Source organism: Alternaria viburni, assembly GCF_023758015.1.
Source record: "Alternaria viburni strain BMP 2772 chromosome Unknown scaffold_29, whole genome shotgun sequence".
Taxonomy (NCBI): domain Eukaryota; kingdom Fungi; phylum Ascomycota; class Dothideomycetes; order Pleosporales; family Pleosporaceae; genus Alternaria; species Alternaria viburni.
Window position 1 is genome coordinate 13,022 of NW_026055798.1, and position 18,010 is coordinate 31,031.

General features: G+C 54.0%; 6 protein-coding genes across 6 annotated transcripts; 4 read left to right on the top strand and 2 right to left on the bottom strand.

The window, feature by feature from the left end:
• Positions 1–1,683: 1,683 nt before the first annotated feature.
• Positions 1,684–3,498, bottom strand: J4E79_010164 (uncharacterized protein; the record flags this gene model as incomplete). The annotated part of the gene is made up of 7 exons (XM_049359003.1): positions 1,684–1,719; positions 1,772–1,922; positions 1,976–2,397; positions 2,445–2,677; positions 2,738–2,869; positions 2,922–3,211; positions 3,263–3,498. The coding sequence occupies 7 exons, from the start codon at positions 3,496–3,498 to the stop codon at positions 1,684–1,686; spliced, it is 1,500 nt and encodes a 499-aa protein (XP_049206381.1).
• Positions 3,499–6,735: 3,237 nt separating this feature from the next.
• J4E79_010165 (uncharacterized protein) lies at positions 6,736–7,548 on the top strand (the record flags this gene model as incomplete). The annotated part of the gene is made up of 2 exons (XM_049359004.1): positions 6,736–6,930; positions 6,982–7,548. 2 exons carry the CDS (start codon positions 6,736–6,738, stop codon positions 7,546–7,548), a joined length of 762 nt encoding a protein of 253 aa, XP_049206382.1.
• Positions 7,549–8,235: 687 nt separating this feature from the next.
• On the top strand, positions 8,236–8,817 carry UBC11 (Ubiquitin-conjugating enzyme E2 11; the record flags this gene model as incomplete). The annotated part of the gene is made up of 3 exons (XM_049359005.1): positions 8,236–8,267; positions 8,321–8,650; positions 8,709–8,817. The coding sequence occupies 3 exons, from the start codon at positions 8,236–8,238 to the stop codon at positions 8,815–8,817; spliced, it is 471 nt and encodes a 156-aa protein (XP_049206383.1).
• A 3,669-nt stretch (positions 8,818–12,486) lies between these two features.
• Positions 12,487–14,794, top strand: J4E79_010167 (uncharacterized protein; the record flags this gene model as incomplete). The annotated part of the gene is made up of 3 exons (XM_049359006.1): positions 12,487–12,678; positions 12,778–13,010; positions 13,144–14,794. The coding sequence occupies 3 exons, from the start codon at positions 12,487–12,489 to the stop codon at positions 14,792–14,794; spliced, it is 2,076 nt and encodes a 691-aa protein (XP_049206384.1).
• Positions 14,795–15,832: 1,038 nt separating this feature from the next.
• Positions 15,833–16,498, top strand: J4E79_010168 (uncharacterized protein; the record flags this gene model as incomplete). Its single annotated transcript, XM_049359007.1, has 2 exons — positions 15,833–15,845; positions 16,149–16,498. 2 exons carry the CDS (start codon positions 15,833–15,835, stop codon positions 16,496–16,498), a joined length of 363 nt encoding a protein of 120 aa, XP_049206385.1.
• Positions 16,499–16,640: 142 nt separating this feature from the next.
• J4E79_010169 (uncharacterized protein) lies at positions 16,641–17,574 on the bottom strand (the record flags this gene model as incomplete). Its single annotated transcript, XM_049359008.1, has 3 exons — positions 16,641–17,069; positions 17,173–17,240; positions 17,292–17,574. 3 exons carry the CDS (start codon positions 17,572–17,574, stop codon positions 16,641–16,643), a joined length of 780 nt encoding a protein of 259 aa, XP_049206386.1.
• Positions 17,575–18,010: the final 436 nt, after the last annotated feature.

An 18,010-nucleotide genomic window follows, 5' to 3' on the forward strand; every position in this document is an offset into this window, starting at 1 on the left:
CACATGACATCGAACCAAACCGGTCAAGGCTCAAGCATAGCCACAACATCATGACCCCATCTACCTCGCCCCTTGGTATCGATCTCGCAGACGTCAGAAATGGCTATCCATCGTTAGCCAAATGGATCGCTCGAGATCCTGACGATGAGCCGCTTGTGTTTCGCAAATTCGGGGTACTTGCAGCGCGCAATATATTGTCGCTGCAATGTCAGATGGTGACACTCGAAGATGAGATCGAAGGTCTAGAATCTGAGATCAGGCTATCAGTCGATCTGGACACCCGCCGGTCGCTTCAGCGGTGGGAAGTTTTGTGCGAACGGGCGATATCCGGTTCTAACAGCCTCGAATTGCACCTTCAAGTAAAGCTCAAAGAATTGCAGGGGTTATTGAAAGAATACTGTTGGTCTCTTCATCACATCTTGGGCTTCATGCTGATTCATTGGCCAGACGAAGCGCTGACCTTGCGCGCTCAAGTCGCCCAACTCGGTAAACCCAGTCAACGAATCTTGACCACCTACACAGATTATCTCAACGGAACCGCGATTCAAAACATGCCAGTCTCCTCAAAGAAGCTGATTTTTGGTCGCGCGAGCAAGTTTCTGGAAGATACACAAGACCTGGTGGCTCTTCAGAAGCCCTCCAACCAAGATTACCTGTCTCGTTCGCTGAGGAACCACTGGCTCTTCACCAAGCATTCACCACGCGAGGAACTCGACAGATCAAACAGATATAATGACACACTCGTCGCACAGGTTGTGGCTGCGATAAGCATGGTGCTCGCTGCAGTTTTGCTGATCGGTGCGATTGTCAGCCTCTACTTTTTGAGCAACCCAAACGCAAAGCTGGGGCTCATAGCCGTATACACATTGCTATTTGCCCTAAGTGTGAGGCTTTGCACGAACGCAGGACGAGCCGAAGTCTTCGCTGCCACTGCTGCGTACGCTGCTGTATTAGTAGGTTCGTTTCTCCCTCTACGAGACCTTGTGGCCTCTACTAAGTTCGCGCAAAGTGTTTGTGAGCGGTGATTTCGGTGGCAGCAATAGTGAATGTTTTACACAGCTCGAAGGAGGACTCTGGAAGACTGTGAGCTGTCCCTAGAAGATAGAGCCGGCTACAGGGAGCGCGCTGAACAGCACTTAGACTATATGCTTTATTGAAATGCGAGTTGTGGGCTTTGTCAGCGTCCAGTAAGACCCTGGACTTCAAATTGAAATCTGACAGGCGTGCACGTGCCAAGACGCGAAAATTGTGCCACCAACACACGTAGATGTGCTAGATAAGAAGCGCGTGCGCACATTTCGCCATCCAACGCTTTATGACGTTAGTTCTGGCAGCGCATAAAGTCGCGTTTACAAGAGCGGGTGACGCGTACTTGAGTGGAAGCAGACCAACAAGAACATGATTACTGATCCCGAGGCTGGCCAAAACACCATATAACAGCAGCCTGGTTGCGCACGCACGACGCGTACAGCTACCCGGTCCAAGGTCTTGTCACGTTCACGTTGCACGTTTTTATCTTCGAGAACAATCAACCAAGGCAGTGAACAATGGGGTATGAGTTCATTGATATCGGGATGCTTTCTAAAGCCGGAGAAGAATCCGTGTGAAGAAGACGTTCGTCTGGTGTGGCATCTCGAGTTCGTACAGGACCATCAATGCTTTGATGATCCGGTTGGTGCAGCTTTAGTAAGTATACCTGAAGCCCTTCTGGTCGCCATCCTGTGCGTACGTTAATATCTTGCCATATGAGTAGAAGGTTGAGAAGACATACATCATTGTACTCTAGTTCGAGCTCACCACGATCCGCACGCTTGTTCAAGCTCCAGGATCTCAGTGTTATGAGGATGACAATGACGATTGTGAGCAGGCAGCACGCAATGCAGGCGTATAGTCCTGGCTCGTATCCGGGCTTGTCTTGTTCCCTGCTCGACATTAGAATGGCACGGTCGATGGAATGCAGTTTGCAGATACATACCTGAAAACGAGACCTCCAGCGATACCACCAACACCACCCATGCCGACCAAGATGGCAGAACAGAACGCGCGCTTCCACTGGCCTCTGATATTGTTCGCTTGGTATGACATCGTCGCGGGAATGTTGCTATTTGCGCCAGCGGTGGTCAAGAAGACGCCGAAGTACCTGACGTTCGGGTTGGAATGGAAACCCATGATGGGCAGGCCGACGAGGCAAAGAACCATATTGAACAGAATGATGGGTCCGCGAAGGTGGTATTTGTCTCCAAGCCAGCCGGTGGTGTACATGACGATGGCAGCAAAAGCGTAAGGAGGAGCAACGAGACACTGAGCAGCGCCGGTGCTGAAACCCATGTTCAATGTTAGGATGATGGGCAGGAAGTATGCCAGTGCGTATGTGACTGTGGTGGTGTTGAAGAATATCTATACCCGTCAGCGAATGGGAGATCATTGGAAATATTGGGGCTTACCATCGCGAAACCCCAGATTTTGATGTCAGCACCACCCTTGAAGAACTTGGCCATGGACCATGGCTCTGGCCTGGCATCACCACGATCCCTGTTGACGCGGTCGATGATGAACATGGCTTCACGCTCAGTCAGGAAGTTCCAGGACTTATGCGCCTTGTCCGGGAAATCAACCAGAGCCCAGTAACCGACGATACCAAGGAAGCATGTGAGCGCGCCTTCGATGATGAAGATCCCTAATTGGAAGATGCAACGTCAGCAGAGTCACATCAAGGCGTAACCGGGCGATGACTTACAGCGCCAACCATTCAGGCCCTGCTGTCCCTTCAGTTGCATCAAGCCGTAAGCGAGGATACCGGCGCAGGCAGATGCCAAACTTCCAAGGATGTAGAAGCATGAGTATCGCTTTCCGATATCAAACCGGGTATCTGAGAGAGGTCTTAGCAAATTGCGGCGATCCAAGGGCCGGCATGCGCTTACACCAGGTGGACAGCAAGTAGACACAGCTCGGGAAAAAGCCAGCCTCTAGGATTCCCAGGAGGACTCGTAGCGCGGACATGGTACCGTAACTATCGGCAAAGCCCATGCCAATCATGACACCGCCCCACAGCACAACGATAGCCGATAGGAAATTGCGAGGTCCGAGATAACGACAGATGACGGTTGCCGGGGGTTGGAAGACGATGTAGGACGCGAAGAATACGATGGTGACGATGGAGTAGCGTGAAATCGAGCCCTCTAGAAGGCCGAGTTTGAGGTCAACGGTCATACTACTTGCCGTTAGTCTTGATGACGCGCAAATTCACGTGTCGTTCACGAACCCAGCAATGGCAGCGGCACTGAGGTTGGTGCGGTCCATCAGACTGATGCAGTAGAGCACTCCCACGGTTACGACGAGGCGTCGGTCGATGCGATGGATGATTTTCTTCTGCTCGCGCTCGCTGAACTCGCACTCGTAGCCGGAACCGTCCTGGGAGCCGTCGACATTCTCCCTAAGAGAGACGGGCCTCTTCTCGAACGCGTCGTCGTCACGCATAACAGCCACTTGGTTGGCCATTGTTGGGGCGCGTAGGGTAGGTGTTGACCTCTAGGGCAGTAGGTGGTGAAGGTGGGTTGTCCGGGTAGGAGCACGGAAGTCGCACACGATAGACGCGTTATATGTCAAAAAGCACCTGCCGTTTGCCTCCCCGCCTGGATGCTGCCAAGTGAAGTGGGCGTGTTGGGAAGGCATCCCGCAGGCAAAGTACCGAGGCTCGGGGATTCACCACTCATTCATCCAGCGTGTGGATACTCATCGAGGACGATACGACGCCATCAGCAGCAAAGCAGGCCACCCGCGGGAAGGAGCGAAAACGCGAAGGCGATGAAAGCTGGGGAGAGGCTTGGCGTGTGGAGACCCCGCATGCTAGCGAAAACCGCCGTGGCTTCCGGATCCACTGACACGCCAGATGACCTGCGAGCGAAGCCTTCCCACGAGCCGGCCGCCCGTTCTTGTCGTCCGTCATGGCAAAGCTACTTCTAGGGACGAGAGCTGAAGATTCGGCATGGCCCGACTGGCGTGCTTTTCTTTGTTCGACCTCACGTTGTGCGACCCAGCTATCAAGCGATCAGCGTCACCACGTTTCAACGACACGCGCGGGGTAAGTGGGCACGTTCCTGACGCTGGAGGAACTCCACATGGACACATTCCACCTTTCAGGCTTGCCCCAGGTGGGAGACTGCTCCGACCTGCTTTGCGGCGTGTGTGGTTCGAGCCGCATTGAAGCTTGGGGCATTGGCACTGATATCCCGTTCCAAGCCTCCGGCGCCTTGGCAGGCTGTTGTCGGCGTCATTCTGATCATTCTCGCGATGCTTGACGCTGAGGAAGATTTCCTTTGCAGACGCTTGCGGCACGCCTACCTCCGCGGGGGACCCGGCAGCCAGCGGCTTGGACTGCGGCGCAAACCCAGGAGTCTCACATTGTATCAGCTCAGCAGAACTGCTACAGCTTTTGCAGGGACATCAGATCCGGTACTGTATTACAAAGCCGTGAATGTGTGGGGCTTTGGCGAGGAACCGACGCCGCATGTAATGCTCTACAACCGAAAGCGAAACCTTCAACACATCGACTCGCTAATTGACGGTGCCTCTAGTCTAGACCAGCAGGCTCCACCAATCTTGTCCCGAATCTGCCGTCGTCACAAGCGCTCGCTTATGACTCCTTCAGTATCCGTCGCTAGGCCCGACAGCAAGGGATGCTGTGCATGTGTCTACCGGTGCGCAGCATCACAGACGTGGCATGCTCACACCCCTCGGTATCTACGCTCTGCACGAGGTCGTTGTATTTGCGCGTCTACAGTTAAAGTAAGGGATGTTCTTGTTATTTGTTCAACCCGGATGCTTATTGAAGGTATAAACCCCAGTCATGGTTGTGGATTGATGGGATACGCTACGCACCTACAAAGTCCAGTTTGCCTGTATCTACGACATGCGTTTCTTCCTTTCCATATCGGTTCACCATTCATTGGGAACCAGATCTCATGCACCCATAACCAGGAGCTCGGAACACGGCGATCGTTGCATAGTAACCCGGTGCTTGGGAGCCTAATCGGTAACCTTCCCAAGACTCTGGCTTCCCAATAAACTCTCCAATCAACGTTGAGTTCCTACTCAAATGACCGAGGCTATCATGGATCCGACTTTCCAAGCCAACGACACTGAGATCTCAGCTTCGCAGATGCATCCTCCAGGCATGCCGCGACCACAATGTTGTGTGGCCCCTAAGTCCTCAACACCACCACACCTTGGTAACTCGTATGCTGTCTCCAATCGCGGCGCATGCATGAAAAGAACCGAGGCATTTACGATATCACCGCGTGGCATCTCAACACTTCCCGCGAGGCACCTGAACATGAACACAGTTTCAAGGACCGCATTTACACCATCGATATTGGAAGCGCGCGATTCTACCAATGAGCTGGCTTGGAACCAAACAAGTTCCGAGGCAACGCGCCGTCAGATCCAACGGCCAAGGAACGCCATACACATCGACACAAGCCACAAAAGTTGCAGTAGGCAAATAGATAGGCTTGGACATTGGCAAGAAAAAGATTCGGCTTCGCTTCGCATGATGAAGGCGCAAGATCGCTGAAGCAAGCTTTCTTCAGTCTCTTATTACGCGTGACAGCTCTCGCATGTGACGACGTTTGAAGTAAGTAATGCTATGCGGCCATGGCCTCGCTGTTCCTACCATTCTCGACTCAATATGTACCGGTCCCGCAAATTTTGCAACTACGATGAATCAACAATCCCCCAGGCCTCTCGGTGGCTTTGGCATCCATTTCTCTCCGGCAACCGTTCACTCGAAATAGACCGCACAATTTCCTTTCTGATCCTGGTCTTCCAATTACAGGTCAAAACCTGATGTGACAAGTACGGTACACTTGATTTCGCCGTTATCTCGCCCTCTACAGCTGAAGGTATCGGGAGGCAATAACGGCAGATGCTGTGCACTGCGAACTGGAGGTGAGGTGCTCGAAGTTACTATATGAAGTATGCGGCATGATGAGACCGTAGCTACCCCCGGAAGAGACGCTGCTCGCGATTGATACATTATAGGTCTGCTAATCATGTTTTCGGTGATCCTCGGGGCAACACAGTAGCGACGTTTAGTATGTAGTTACTCTCACTCTCCTGGAATCCGCAGATTCCTGGCGGGAAATCCATCGCAATGATACCGGGCACATCATCCACTCGAGTTATTCTATTGTCACATAAGCAGACAGTAAGAGAGGATATGTGTCTGCACAGCCTCTGTTACGGCATCAACAGTCTGTAGGAACCTTGATTATCGATAAAGACATCGTAGAATCTTACCAATTTGAAAGAAAATAGTCGTATGATCAACATTCAGTTGTCGCACTGTCAAGAGCAAATAATGCTGGTAAAATTGGATGAGGAAATCCACGGGCGTCAACCATCGAATGCAATCCTGTTCAGCCTTTTCCAGACGGCACATCGCTAACTTGAGTATCTGAAAGCAAGTCAAGCGACACATAACGCAATAGGCAATGCGTGAGCAAATTGGTGATGGCTGCCCATATCGCATGACGGGATTAGGTCAGGCATGGCAACTTTAGCCGAAGTCCAGCCGTCCCACTATGACAACATCGTGCCGAACTCCACCTCAGCATCCCAGCTTGCGCTGCCCTACATCCTGTTTACAGCATTCCACGGCATGTCTCCCACGCGCGTTGATCACGTCGCACATGCGATACCCACTCTCATTAACCGTCTACCTACTTAAACAGCACAATGTACGCACTGACGCTGGCCGGCATCCCCATCTCCATTGGCGCCAACGAAGCGGTACATCAACAGCGGCTGCTAGACGAAGAAGCAGAAAGCGATGAGCGCCAAGAAGAGTTCTACCTAGATGTGTTCTGTGACGCGAAGAGTCGGAAGAGGGACGAAGTGGACGGCGCGATCGTAGTACTGAAAGATGGCAAGGTATATGCGACGAATCGACTTGTTTCTTTGAGCAGGCTGACCAGTGTGTAGATACGCCTTTGGCCCAAAGATCAGGAAACAGGACTACCAAAGCCCGGTCCGAACGATGAGCCACCACCACATCCATTTACCGGTTTCTATTTACCTTTCCCGTCATCAGAACTACTGCATCGCCCAATGCCTGCAGCACCAGTGCTAGGCCTCGTCAGTACTGTGCCACCTTCACCACCTCCATCGCCCGCTTCATCCGCACCCTCCACACCCTCCCCCACGCCCTCCAACAAAGCTCCTTCGAGACCCACAAAGCCTAAGCTCAACTGGCTCTATGCCAACAAGGCGACGCGCGAACTGCGCTACGGACCGCGTGTGGAAGCGAAGAAGCATACAGTAGGGCCTTGGGACTGGACAGAGGATGAGCAGGGGCTCACGTTGGATGGAGAGGAATGCCTTGTTGCCGTGGAAGAGGAGAAGGGGGGGTATGGTTGGGCTGTGTACTGGGATCGGGAAGATGATTGTTTGAAGGAGCAAGGGATAGGCAAGGACAAGAGGGTGCTGAGATGTAGCTTGGAAAGGAGACTTGTGGAAGAACAGAGGGTTAAAGGTTTGGATGAGGACTGATGCTACCCAGGTGCTGCTCAGAAACAGGGCGAATAGCATTCGTTTCCCCATCATCCAGAACGGTAAACAGTATATCTCATACAGTGATATCCCTTTGCAAGTCATGCGACATATCCACCAATGCATCACCCCCAATGTGGAATTTTACTTGTATGCAGACAGGCTTGGCCACTACTTCGAGTGTATGCACTTATCCTCACTTCAGAGGATTTACAATGAATTATTTAGGCACAAGTGACAAAAGGACTTCTGTTCACAGTTTCACCCTTCACGATGGGTCGTCCTGAAACACAGGCGTTGTGTCAAAGAACGCGAACCTCGCGCGCTCTGATTGGACGAGGGCGATCGACGGTGAGCGGGGAAACGCGTGCAGGGATGTGCACGTGTCGGGGCCCTCGTTGCCGGGCAGACGCAGGGAAATCAACACAACATCAAATCCACGCCGTGCCTGCATTAGCCACGCCGTCCCACGCACCCTCCTATCCTCTCGCACACCAGCACCAAAGAAGCCAAATTCACGCCAGCCTCTTGTCTCTTTCACACTACCGGACGGTCCCGGTTCTTTGCTAATCTCTCTGCGATCAGAACACCATTTGCCCCGCTGCAACTCGCGACTCCGTGGCAGATTCTGCAGACTTGCAACGCAACTACACCAAAAGCCTCGTCTTCAACTTCGAAACAGACAAAATGAGCGGTGCAAACGCCAACATCGCAGCGCGGTTCGTATGCCTCCTACTCAATGTCCATGGACCTGCCACTAACGCGCTCTCAGTCTGCAAAAGGAGCTTATGGACATCATGACCAAGCCCACCCCTGGCATCACCGCGTTCCCCGATGACGAGAACATGACTGTCTGGACTGCCACCATCGACGGCCCGGCCGACACCCCCTACGCCGACCTCGTCTTCAAGCTGTCCATGGACTTCTCCAACAATTACCCCTACATGCCGCCGACCGTCCTCTACAAGACCCCTATCTACCACCCCAACGTCGACTTCTCAGGCCGCATCTGTCTCGATATCCTCAAGGACAAGTGGAGCGCCATCTACAACATCACCACTGTCTTGCTGAGTCTGCAGAGCTTGTTGGGCGAGCCGAACAAGTGAGTCAAAGACTTGTCTTTGAACAAGCGTAAACAACGAAGTACTGACATCGAATAGCTCAAGCCCTCTCAACGGCCAGGCCGCTGAGCTCTGGGACAAGGACCCCGCCGAGTACAAGCGCCTTGTCCTCGCCCGCCACAAGGCTCCCGAAGACCTGGACGCGTGAGCGCCTTCGCCGCATCTACTTGGATCTGACAGTGTCTCGCGGCTCGGTGCGTCTGACAATCGGCCCGGCATGCCCCTCGACGGCACAGTTCGTTGCGCATCTTCAGCGGGGCGTTAGGTCTTAGTCGATTTCTTGACATCACCTGGGATAACAAGCAGGATTGATATGCTGGGTTGACTTTTGGCTTCGGCATGGAGTTGCATTCGGCGCTTTATATTGGTTCGCATTGCGACGGCGTTGGATAGTGTCAAAGGATAGTCACAGTAACTCGACTTTGATGTCTTGTGGCGTTGCGATCTCAGGAATTACGAATACCTACGACAAATCTCTGTTGCACAACATGCCTTCTTGATGTCTTTGTTCTGTTGAATGATGTTGCAGTGCCATGCCATCGGTGGCTGCTTATCCCACCAACACCAACTTGCCCAGCCGTCGCCCCAGTGTGCGACAAAACGTACAAACCTCATTAGAGCAACAGATTCAACACTAGAATAGCACAGACACAAACCATCATCTACTGCTCGTGTGCGCAAAAACATGGCGGTGTCGCCCAACACAGGCGGCCTCAGCAGCGCGATCGCCTTGCCCCACGCCACTGCCGCTCAACGCGGGATCGAAGACCGGGGTCACGCCGCACCTTCGGAGTCTGCACTTGCGCCCACGCCCACGCGCCCAGCGCCGTCCCCCAGGGCCTGACCCTCCTGCACATCAGTTGATCACCGCGCGCCTCGCCGATCAGGGCACGCAATCCACGATTTTGCTTCTTCCAGGTTTTCTAGACTTTCTAGACAACTGAAACTAGACAAGCTGCGCAAGTCAGGTTAGTGACGACGTACACGGCGGACTGACAATGTACGACCTGAGATTACAAAGCCATGCGATGCGTTATGAACTTCTAAATAGAGATTAGATGGGGTCTTGGTCATGGCGTTATGCATGACGGCGTTTCTGAGGTGGTGGTGTGCTGTGGCTGGGAGTCTGGGAAGCCCTTCGGATCGGGGATGCGCAATGGGAAGGTCTGAGTGCGACGCTATTATTTCCGCAGCGGCTGTTGAGGCAGACTTAATATTCTAGGTTTACCACAATCAATTACGGACATTGGATGCGTGGCCAGCCATGTGGGAGCCACTCTGTCCGGCGCCCAATCTCCCGAAACCTCGTATTGCGTCGCGCGCGTAGCCAGGAAATGATGCGGACCTCTTGTGATGTGACAGGAGGGTCATCCGTAACGGTGCTGACGTAGTGTTTGTGAAGAATGTTTTTGCTCGGACTTGCTTTCCAATGTTAATGACATTTGCATAGTATAGGGGTAGTTCTAGATCAACGTTGTGTGCTGATGTGCGGCTTTGAGTACCGCAGAATCGCGGAGAAAAGCAAAGTCTCCATGCAGAGTGGGTATCAGCCTCATTCGTCAAGGATAAAATCCGATCATGATGAACACGCCCGGTTTGATCGGGTAGCACGAATCAAGCGGGAGGCGAATACTCAATTACCCCAGTTGCCGGCGCAGTCATCTGCAGACCCAGAAAGTTGCTGGACAAAGGCGAGGCAAGTTTTGGGGCTGGATCGCGATATGCAGTCTCGATCTCAGGTTTGCAGCGTTGCTTTTCGACACAACGTTGCACGAACGAGGGGCGAACCCATCGAAAAGTAATCGCCCTGACATCGTTGTGCTCACTTTCCATGGAGATTTGATGATCTTGTGACGGCAGCTTGTGGTACCTCATCTACGTACCCCGCCATGGCCTCGCAATGCAATATCGCCAAAAGACGGGGTCAGGGGTGCAGATATTATACCTCGGATGCCTTCCAGAACACGGAAGGTCTCCAAATTGGAAGACGCTTTGCAGACCCGATGAGGTCGGGAGTGACGGCTGATCGATGTTGATCTTTGACATCAGCTGTTCGCATGGCTTGCTGGCATTGTTTGTTAGATACACTGGATGGGCAACACTGGCGAGCGATACGGACTGTATATGCAGGTCAGCGTTGGTCTCGCTGCAGGTGCTCGGGAAGGTCAGAAGCAACCACGAACACACGCTGCTCGTCTACCTGCAGCCGTCGTTACTCATGCACATGTTGAGTAACATGTTCGTTCACGCATTCGGTTATTGTTGCTGGCCGTCGAACCGGACGCGAGGTTCCGACGCGGATGGCTTCTAGTCTCTGATTTAGTCTCCACCATACCGCCTGACGCTGCAGCCGATGATATTCTACGAATCATAGAAGCAGCCCTGCTTGCCGACGTACGCCTGGTCAAATGGTTCGTCGTAGTCGTGAGTGTGGCTGACTGCTAGAGGTGGGGGGTTGGACGGAGTGGCATGACTCGCATGAAAACTTTGAAGCGCAACGGAATCAGCGATGAATTATCTAGTCGTTTCGATACACTGATGAAAGCTTGGAGAGCTGCTGGTATTTGCAGAGTTCCACCATAGCTCCAACAAGTGAGTCGTTCGAGGAAGCAAGCTCCCCACTCTCGGTGGAGGGTTCCGCAGGCACCAAAATAGGTCGGGCTTGGATGACCCTGTCATGGCGCCTCCCGATGAAGCTGATCTAACCAGCACCGAACCCGCCGCGCCGGATGACAGCGCGGGTGACGCGATGCCCCCAACCGAAAGCCTCAGCCCGTGAGGAATCTTTCTGGTCAGGCGATGCGCCCTGGGGGATGGAGAAAGCCTCATTGACAATACTGGAGAGGCAACTGCAGGCCAACGTGAAGCATGGCCTTGCTGTGGTCTCAAACACGGACAGGGCAGCTTGGATTCGAAACAGGTACAGCACATACCCGACCCTGCCTGGCGCACCCGGCTCCCAAATTCCGCGCCCGTCGTTTTTAAACGCAGGCCATTTGCTGCCCGCAGTTCTGCCACGAGTGATGGTGGACCCGCCCAGGCTTGCCAGACTCAGCACACCGTGCAGCTCTGGTCAGCGTGTTGGAATATGGCGCAGCACTGGAGATCGAGTCCCGAGTCAAAAGCTGTCGCTCTGCGCTTTTTGCATGCTGTGATGATGGCATCGTACCGTGACGAGCATGCTGTTTTAATAAAACGAAATGGGACCAGTGGGCGTGAATGGCAATGCCTTGCAGCGGCCACAGATTGAGGTAGCACGAGGTACCTTGCAAGCGGGCCGCCGCTGGATTTGGCACCCTGAAGCGTAATCGTGCTATGCCTCGACCGCCCTTGTCGGCACCACCGCCTTCTCAGGCATGTGTGCTGGCCCAACACCGCAACTCGCTCGGCCTCCGTCCAGCTCACTACCCTTCACTTTTGCGTGTGAATACACTGCATCGTTATAGCAACATTGTCTGGTTCTCCCAGCCGTTGATCCTGTGCGTGACAACCAATCGTTTCAGCATCGTACCTTGATATCCGTGCACGCTTGCTCGCTGGATTCCGGGCGCGCTATGACAGTGACAGTCTGACCTGTCTGACGGTCCTCCGAGCAGCGTCCTTTGTTCGTTCCTCCGTCTTCCTCGAGCCTACCAACGCCTCACCCAAACGCCAGAGACGTCTGTGACGGGTCTCTGCCTCGGGCCCGACTGCACTGCTTGCTCTTCGCTCAGTGCCTGGGTGCTCTCTCCATGCATTGCCTCTCCTAGCAACATCCGGGTGCGAGCTTCACACCTCGTTCCGCCTCTTTGATTCCATAGACGCCAACAACACCAACATGGCGACCTCGCTGCTCCCCCCGGGCGGCATAGCCCTTGTCGGGGCTCCGGATAGCGACGCCGGACTTAAGGACGATAGACGACCGCCTGTGCAGGCCATGCAGGTGGACATTACCCAGGACATTGTCGACGAGCTCCTGGCCAGTGTCAAGAGCGGAAAATCACCGCAGATAATCTTCGGACGGACTCCAGTATGTGTGCACGCTTGGTGTTGTGTTGCTACCTAGGTGTTCCTGGGTGGTTCGACCCGGAATGGGGGCTGGCACGAGCTGGGCTAACCACAACAACAGCAACTCAAGTATGGCGACAAGACGCACATGCTGCAGAGCAGCAGCGAGCTCCACCGATACGAATTGTACAAGTCCAGCGGGACTGGAAGCCCGGACAGCCTCGAGTTCGCGGGCATGATCAACCACAGTCTGATGGTACACAAGGCGGAGGACGTGACGGCAGGCGTAGACTCGGCGCTGGAGCAGCTACGGAGTAACATGGCTGCGATATCAGAGTTCAAGGAAGCCAACAAGTATGCCTCCCCGGTATCCCATGGCTGCCCACGATCTCTGGCATCAAGTCGAGAGACTCGAGCACCCCTGTCGCGGATGATTGCCATGATGAGACCAAGTTGTGTACACCAGGACTGACAAAGATTGCTGCAGGACCATTGTCGGCGATGCTGCTCCCGGGCGCACACCAGCCCATCGCCGCTTCCCGTCGACGGGCTTTAAGGCATCGCACCTCGCTCCTTCCATGCTGGGCTCGCCATCGCTCAGCGCGTCGTCGTCGCCCATGCACAAGCGGGCTCCTACCTCGCAGCCGAGCAACAGCCATGACGTGATCGTCAGCGCGCTCCGAGTGCCCATCATACACCTTCTTGCGCGGGAGCCCGCCACCGAAGCCTCTCTCGCCGCCACCTGCAGGACGTCGCTGGCCAACATACGAGATGTCCTGCCCAAGATAGCCAAGCGCTCCACTGCCGACGCCGACAAGTGGCAGCTGACGGACAAGTCGTTCCGTGAGGTGAATCCGTTCAAGTTCCCCTACCAGAGCGCCGAGGACCGGCAGCAAGCCATTGATGGCGCCATCAAGTCGTTCGACCGCCAGCGGCTGGCAAAGGACGACAAGCTCTGGCAGATCCTACTGCCCCGTGACCAGAGAGGCCAAGGCATATGCTTGTCGCGTTCGACGGTGAAGGCGCCGGAAGCTAAGCCCAAAGCCAGCACCCCAATGCACAAGATATCTGATCTCACCAAGAAGAAGACGGTCACGAAGAAGACTGCGGAGAAGCCTGCAGTTGAGAAGAAGCCCAAGGCCGCCAAGGAAGTAGAGATCAAGCCGAAGTCGTCCATGAAGGAGAAGTACTTGGCCCGTGAGAAGGCAGCTGCGGCCGCGAAGGAAGTGAGCGTGAAAGAGGTGAAGGAGGAGCAGCCCACAATAGCAACAGCCCCAGCCTCTTCGACGCCTTCAAGCTCAACTCCTCGCCCCGTCGCACCTTCCAAATCCAACACACCTGCTACCGACGCCTCGAAAGTACGCAACAAGAAAGCACCCGCTTCAGAAGGCACCACCAACCCACGCGCAAAACCCAAGATGAGTGGCCGTGATTCGCAGCGAGACCGCCCCGCCAACCGGCCCTTCAAGCCCACCATGCCTATCAACACCAAGCCGAAGAATCCCTCGCCGCTGTCCGCTTCGCCGCCTGTCAATGCCAGCGACTTCGAGGACTCGCACCCCGTTCACAAGGCGCTTGCGGCAGCTCCATCGCCCGCCAAGTCCGGTGGTAACTCTGACCGTTCGCTCAAGCGCAAGGCGAACGACATCGACAGCGACATTCACAACCACAACCTGGCTGTGAAGAAGCCGAATGCTGAACGCGCGACTCCGACTCACACCCCCTCTCACGCCAACGGCAAGGCCAACGGCTCTACCCCTTCCAGTACTAGCTCCTTGAAGCGCAAGTCGGACGACTCTTCCTCCTCCAACACTCCCACCACTGCGCCCAAGGTCCGCAAGGTTGCTAACATTGACACCGGCCTCGCCTCGCGCTACCACCACAACAACCCACGCGCATCCCCAGGCGCCTCCTCCACATCGACCACCTCACCCTCCATGCCCAACTTGAGTTTCCGACAGACTGTCGAGCTCTCGCAGAGGTTCCAGAAGTACTATAAGAAGTACGAGGAGCTGTACTGGCAGCTGACGGAGGCGGAGAAGCCCCCGACTGAGGCACAGAGGAACGACCTCCTGAAGATGCACAAGAAGCTCGAGGAAATGAAGAGAGAGATCAAGGCGGGTGCCGTGCACCGATGAGCACCACACACTACCCGTCACTCACGACGCTGCGCTTAGTGCGCATACGACTTACTACATTACAACCTGCATATATACCCACGGCCTACCGATCTCATAAGGATGGCAGCGAATTGCATACCCACAAAAAGGTGTTTGGGCTCTTTCCTACTGGCGGCGTTTGGATGGCAAGACCGGTCACGGATGCATTTGGGAAACGGTGTTTTTGTATACTTTCTACTTTCCTTTTTCATCAATACGTGTCGCCCACGATCGCTCTCTACATCCACGACTGCGATGATATCTTAATGCTGTCGGTTACAGAAAAGGATCATCTACGAACAATTGCATGGCGCAGTAGCTCTGTTTCAATCACTTTAAATCAATACCATCCCAGATGATGCAACCTTTCTCAACATGAATAAAGCTCCGTGTGAACTCTGTCCAGACATGCCGATCACTTGGTGGTGCCTGTATACTGCTTGAAGTCCGCTAACGCCACATGCTGAGTTAACCTATGGATGCCGCAGCCTGCATCAATAACACATCCAGCACGTCAAGACCCGGGATAACAATATCAGGGACGACTGATCAAAAGCACTCTTCTATAGCTGCGATGGCATCACAATCTAGATCGTCGCGCCGATCGCCGCTCCTAGGCCCGCTCCCCGGCAAAGACGCCCAACGCCCAGATCCCAGCCGCGGCCCACGATGGTGCAACAGCCGATCGCGCAGCTCTCGAGATCTGCGGCAGCTACCCCCCTGCCAAACGTCATCCATTCAGCCCTACGCGCTAAACCTCCGCTCTAACGCTCTCTTGACGCCATCTTGAGCACACCACCAGTCAAGCCGTCAACCATTGTGTGCACGTTGATAACCGCGCGTGCTCCTGCTACCTCGTCACTCATGCGCTTACTACGTAATCTCCTCTCCAACTTTACACGTTCAGCACGAACAGCTCCGAAACGCGAATACGCTCACGTACACGACGTGCAGATTAAGTGGGAAAGAGCGCCAATCCAGAATCACGGGGGAAATCAACGGGAAGAAGCTGGCAGTATGTCTCTAAACGGTACGTAAGATCACATGGTTCCATGGAGAAGAGGAGACAAGACATCGGGGTCCCGCATTGGGTCGTCTCAAGTCTCAACGTTCGGGATCCAGCCAAACGGTTACGCGACATCCCGATCCTGTGTTCATTTGCATGAAACAGTTTCGTCGCGGACTCGGGATCTTCAGGCACGCGTTTCGCAGTCTCAACGTCGTTCATGCACTGCGACGGGTGTTTGCGATTCGATGATGAACGGGCGGCATGTCCATGCCAGACATATACAAGGACACCCATCACCAACTCACCATCACTAACACACCACAGTCTTCAAGCAACCCCTCGCGCTCCACTCGACACAGCCCCTAACCGGCTTCACGCGCTCAGGCTACTGCGAAGTGCCCGCCTCGGACGCCGGCAACCACGCCATCGCAGGTGTAGTTTCGAAAGAGTTCCTCGACTTCTCTGCCGCGCGGGGCAACGACTTGCGCCAAGTGGGGCTGACGGACGGCTGCAAGTGGTGTCTTTGTGTGAGCAGGTGGAAGGAGGCGTTTGATGCGAGGACGGGCATGGATGATAAGAAGGTGCCCAAGGTTGTGCTCAAGGCGACGAATGAGAAGGCGTTGAAGGGTGTGGCGATGGATGATTTGAAGGCTTTTGCTGTGGATAAGGAGTAGACGTAGAAGGGTGGGGTAGATGGGTGGTATTGCTATTGGTAGTACTGAATGAGAGAGATCGTATATGGATGGAGATACAGAGATCTCTTGGGTCATGACACACCGGATATGCTTGTGTCGTCCCAATAGCTCGCAAATCTCATCAGAGGCCAACAGCAGCCATCTCTTCCTGCACCTCATCACCCTTCTCAATATCATTGATCCCCTCATCAAGCGCCACTTCCACATTCTCCAAATCCCTCTCAGTCATCTCCATCAGCACCTCAGGATGCGCTCGCAGCTCTGCAATCCAAGCCTCAAACACCTTCTGAGCCCTCTCTTCAGCGGTAATCTCAGCATTCGAGTCGACAGTGATGGCAGCGATGGCAGCAGTGTCCTCGGTGGTAGCATTGGCGATTCCAGTCACATGCATCATAGTCTTCTCCGGCTCAACCAAATCTCTCCTCCCCATAACCCTCACACCGGCGTAATAAATCTTCGCACCAATACGGCACAGATGTTTGTGCTTTTCCTTCCTGCACTGATCGTACATGTCCTCTTTGAAGTTCTTGTCGATTTTCTTGCGGGCTTGCTGTTGTGTGGTTTGATTAGTTTCTGGCTCTCGTGCGTTGGGAAAGAAATAAGAAGAAAAAAACCAGCGCGGAATTGTGGAAAGAAAGGAAGGGGTAGCTTACATGACCCAGCCTCCCCTGGCGCTTGAAGTTTCTATAAGCAAAGTCATGGCGGATACACGCCGGTTTGACTACCTGACGTTAGATCCAAGACTCCCTCTCTCCGCTACCAGTAAACTCACAGTCCCACTTAAACGGCCTGTCATCAACGCCTGTACAGGCATCCGTCACCCAGTCCAGACCTGTAACACCGTACGAGGCCTCATGGTTATGCCACATGTCCATGAAGTGCCACAGGGGCTCAACAAAGACCATGTAGTTCACGGCCTTGGCTTCCAGAGTGTGAGCCGTCATGTCTTTCTCGAGTTCTGCGGCGGCTTTCTTCTTGTCTTTGTGGGCGGAGACATCGGGGATGAGGATGGCGGTTAGGCTGAGGAGGTTGAGGAGGGGGTTGTGGAATTTCATGATTGGCTGGTCGCTGGTGAGAATGTGGATGGGAAGATGGAGGATCAAGGTGCTGGGAGGAAGATGTGGAATATAAATGGGGGCATTTTATCACGATACTTGGAACGATAAAATAGGGGACAGGATTCCATGATGTATTCAGTCTGGCATGGAGCGTATTGGAGAAATACAGTCCAGGGATGAAAGTGAGTCTTGATGACGATGGACGAGGGGGGAACACGACAGGTAGACGTGCATGACTTGCCTTGTCTGGAAACCGACCCTTGAAAGACTACATGTATTCGTTGTGCTTGACCACGATGGAGAAGAGGGGAGGACAGGAAAGGAGTGTGGTGATGCATTTTGTCTGGAATTGAACCCTTCAGAATTACACGTATCCCCCACTCTAGAGTTTGTAAAACCAAAGAACACACCCTTGGCGCCGACCAGAAACGCC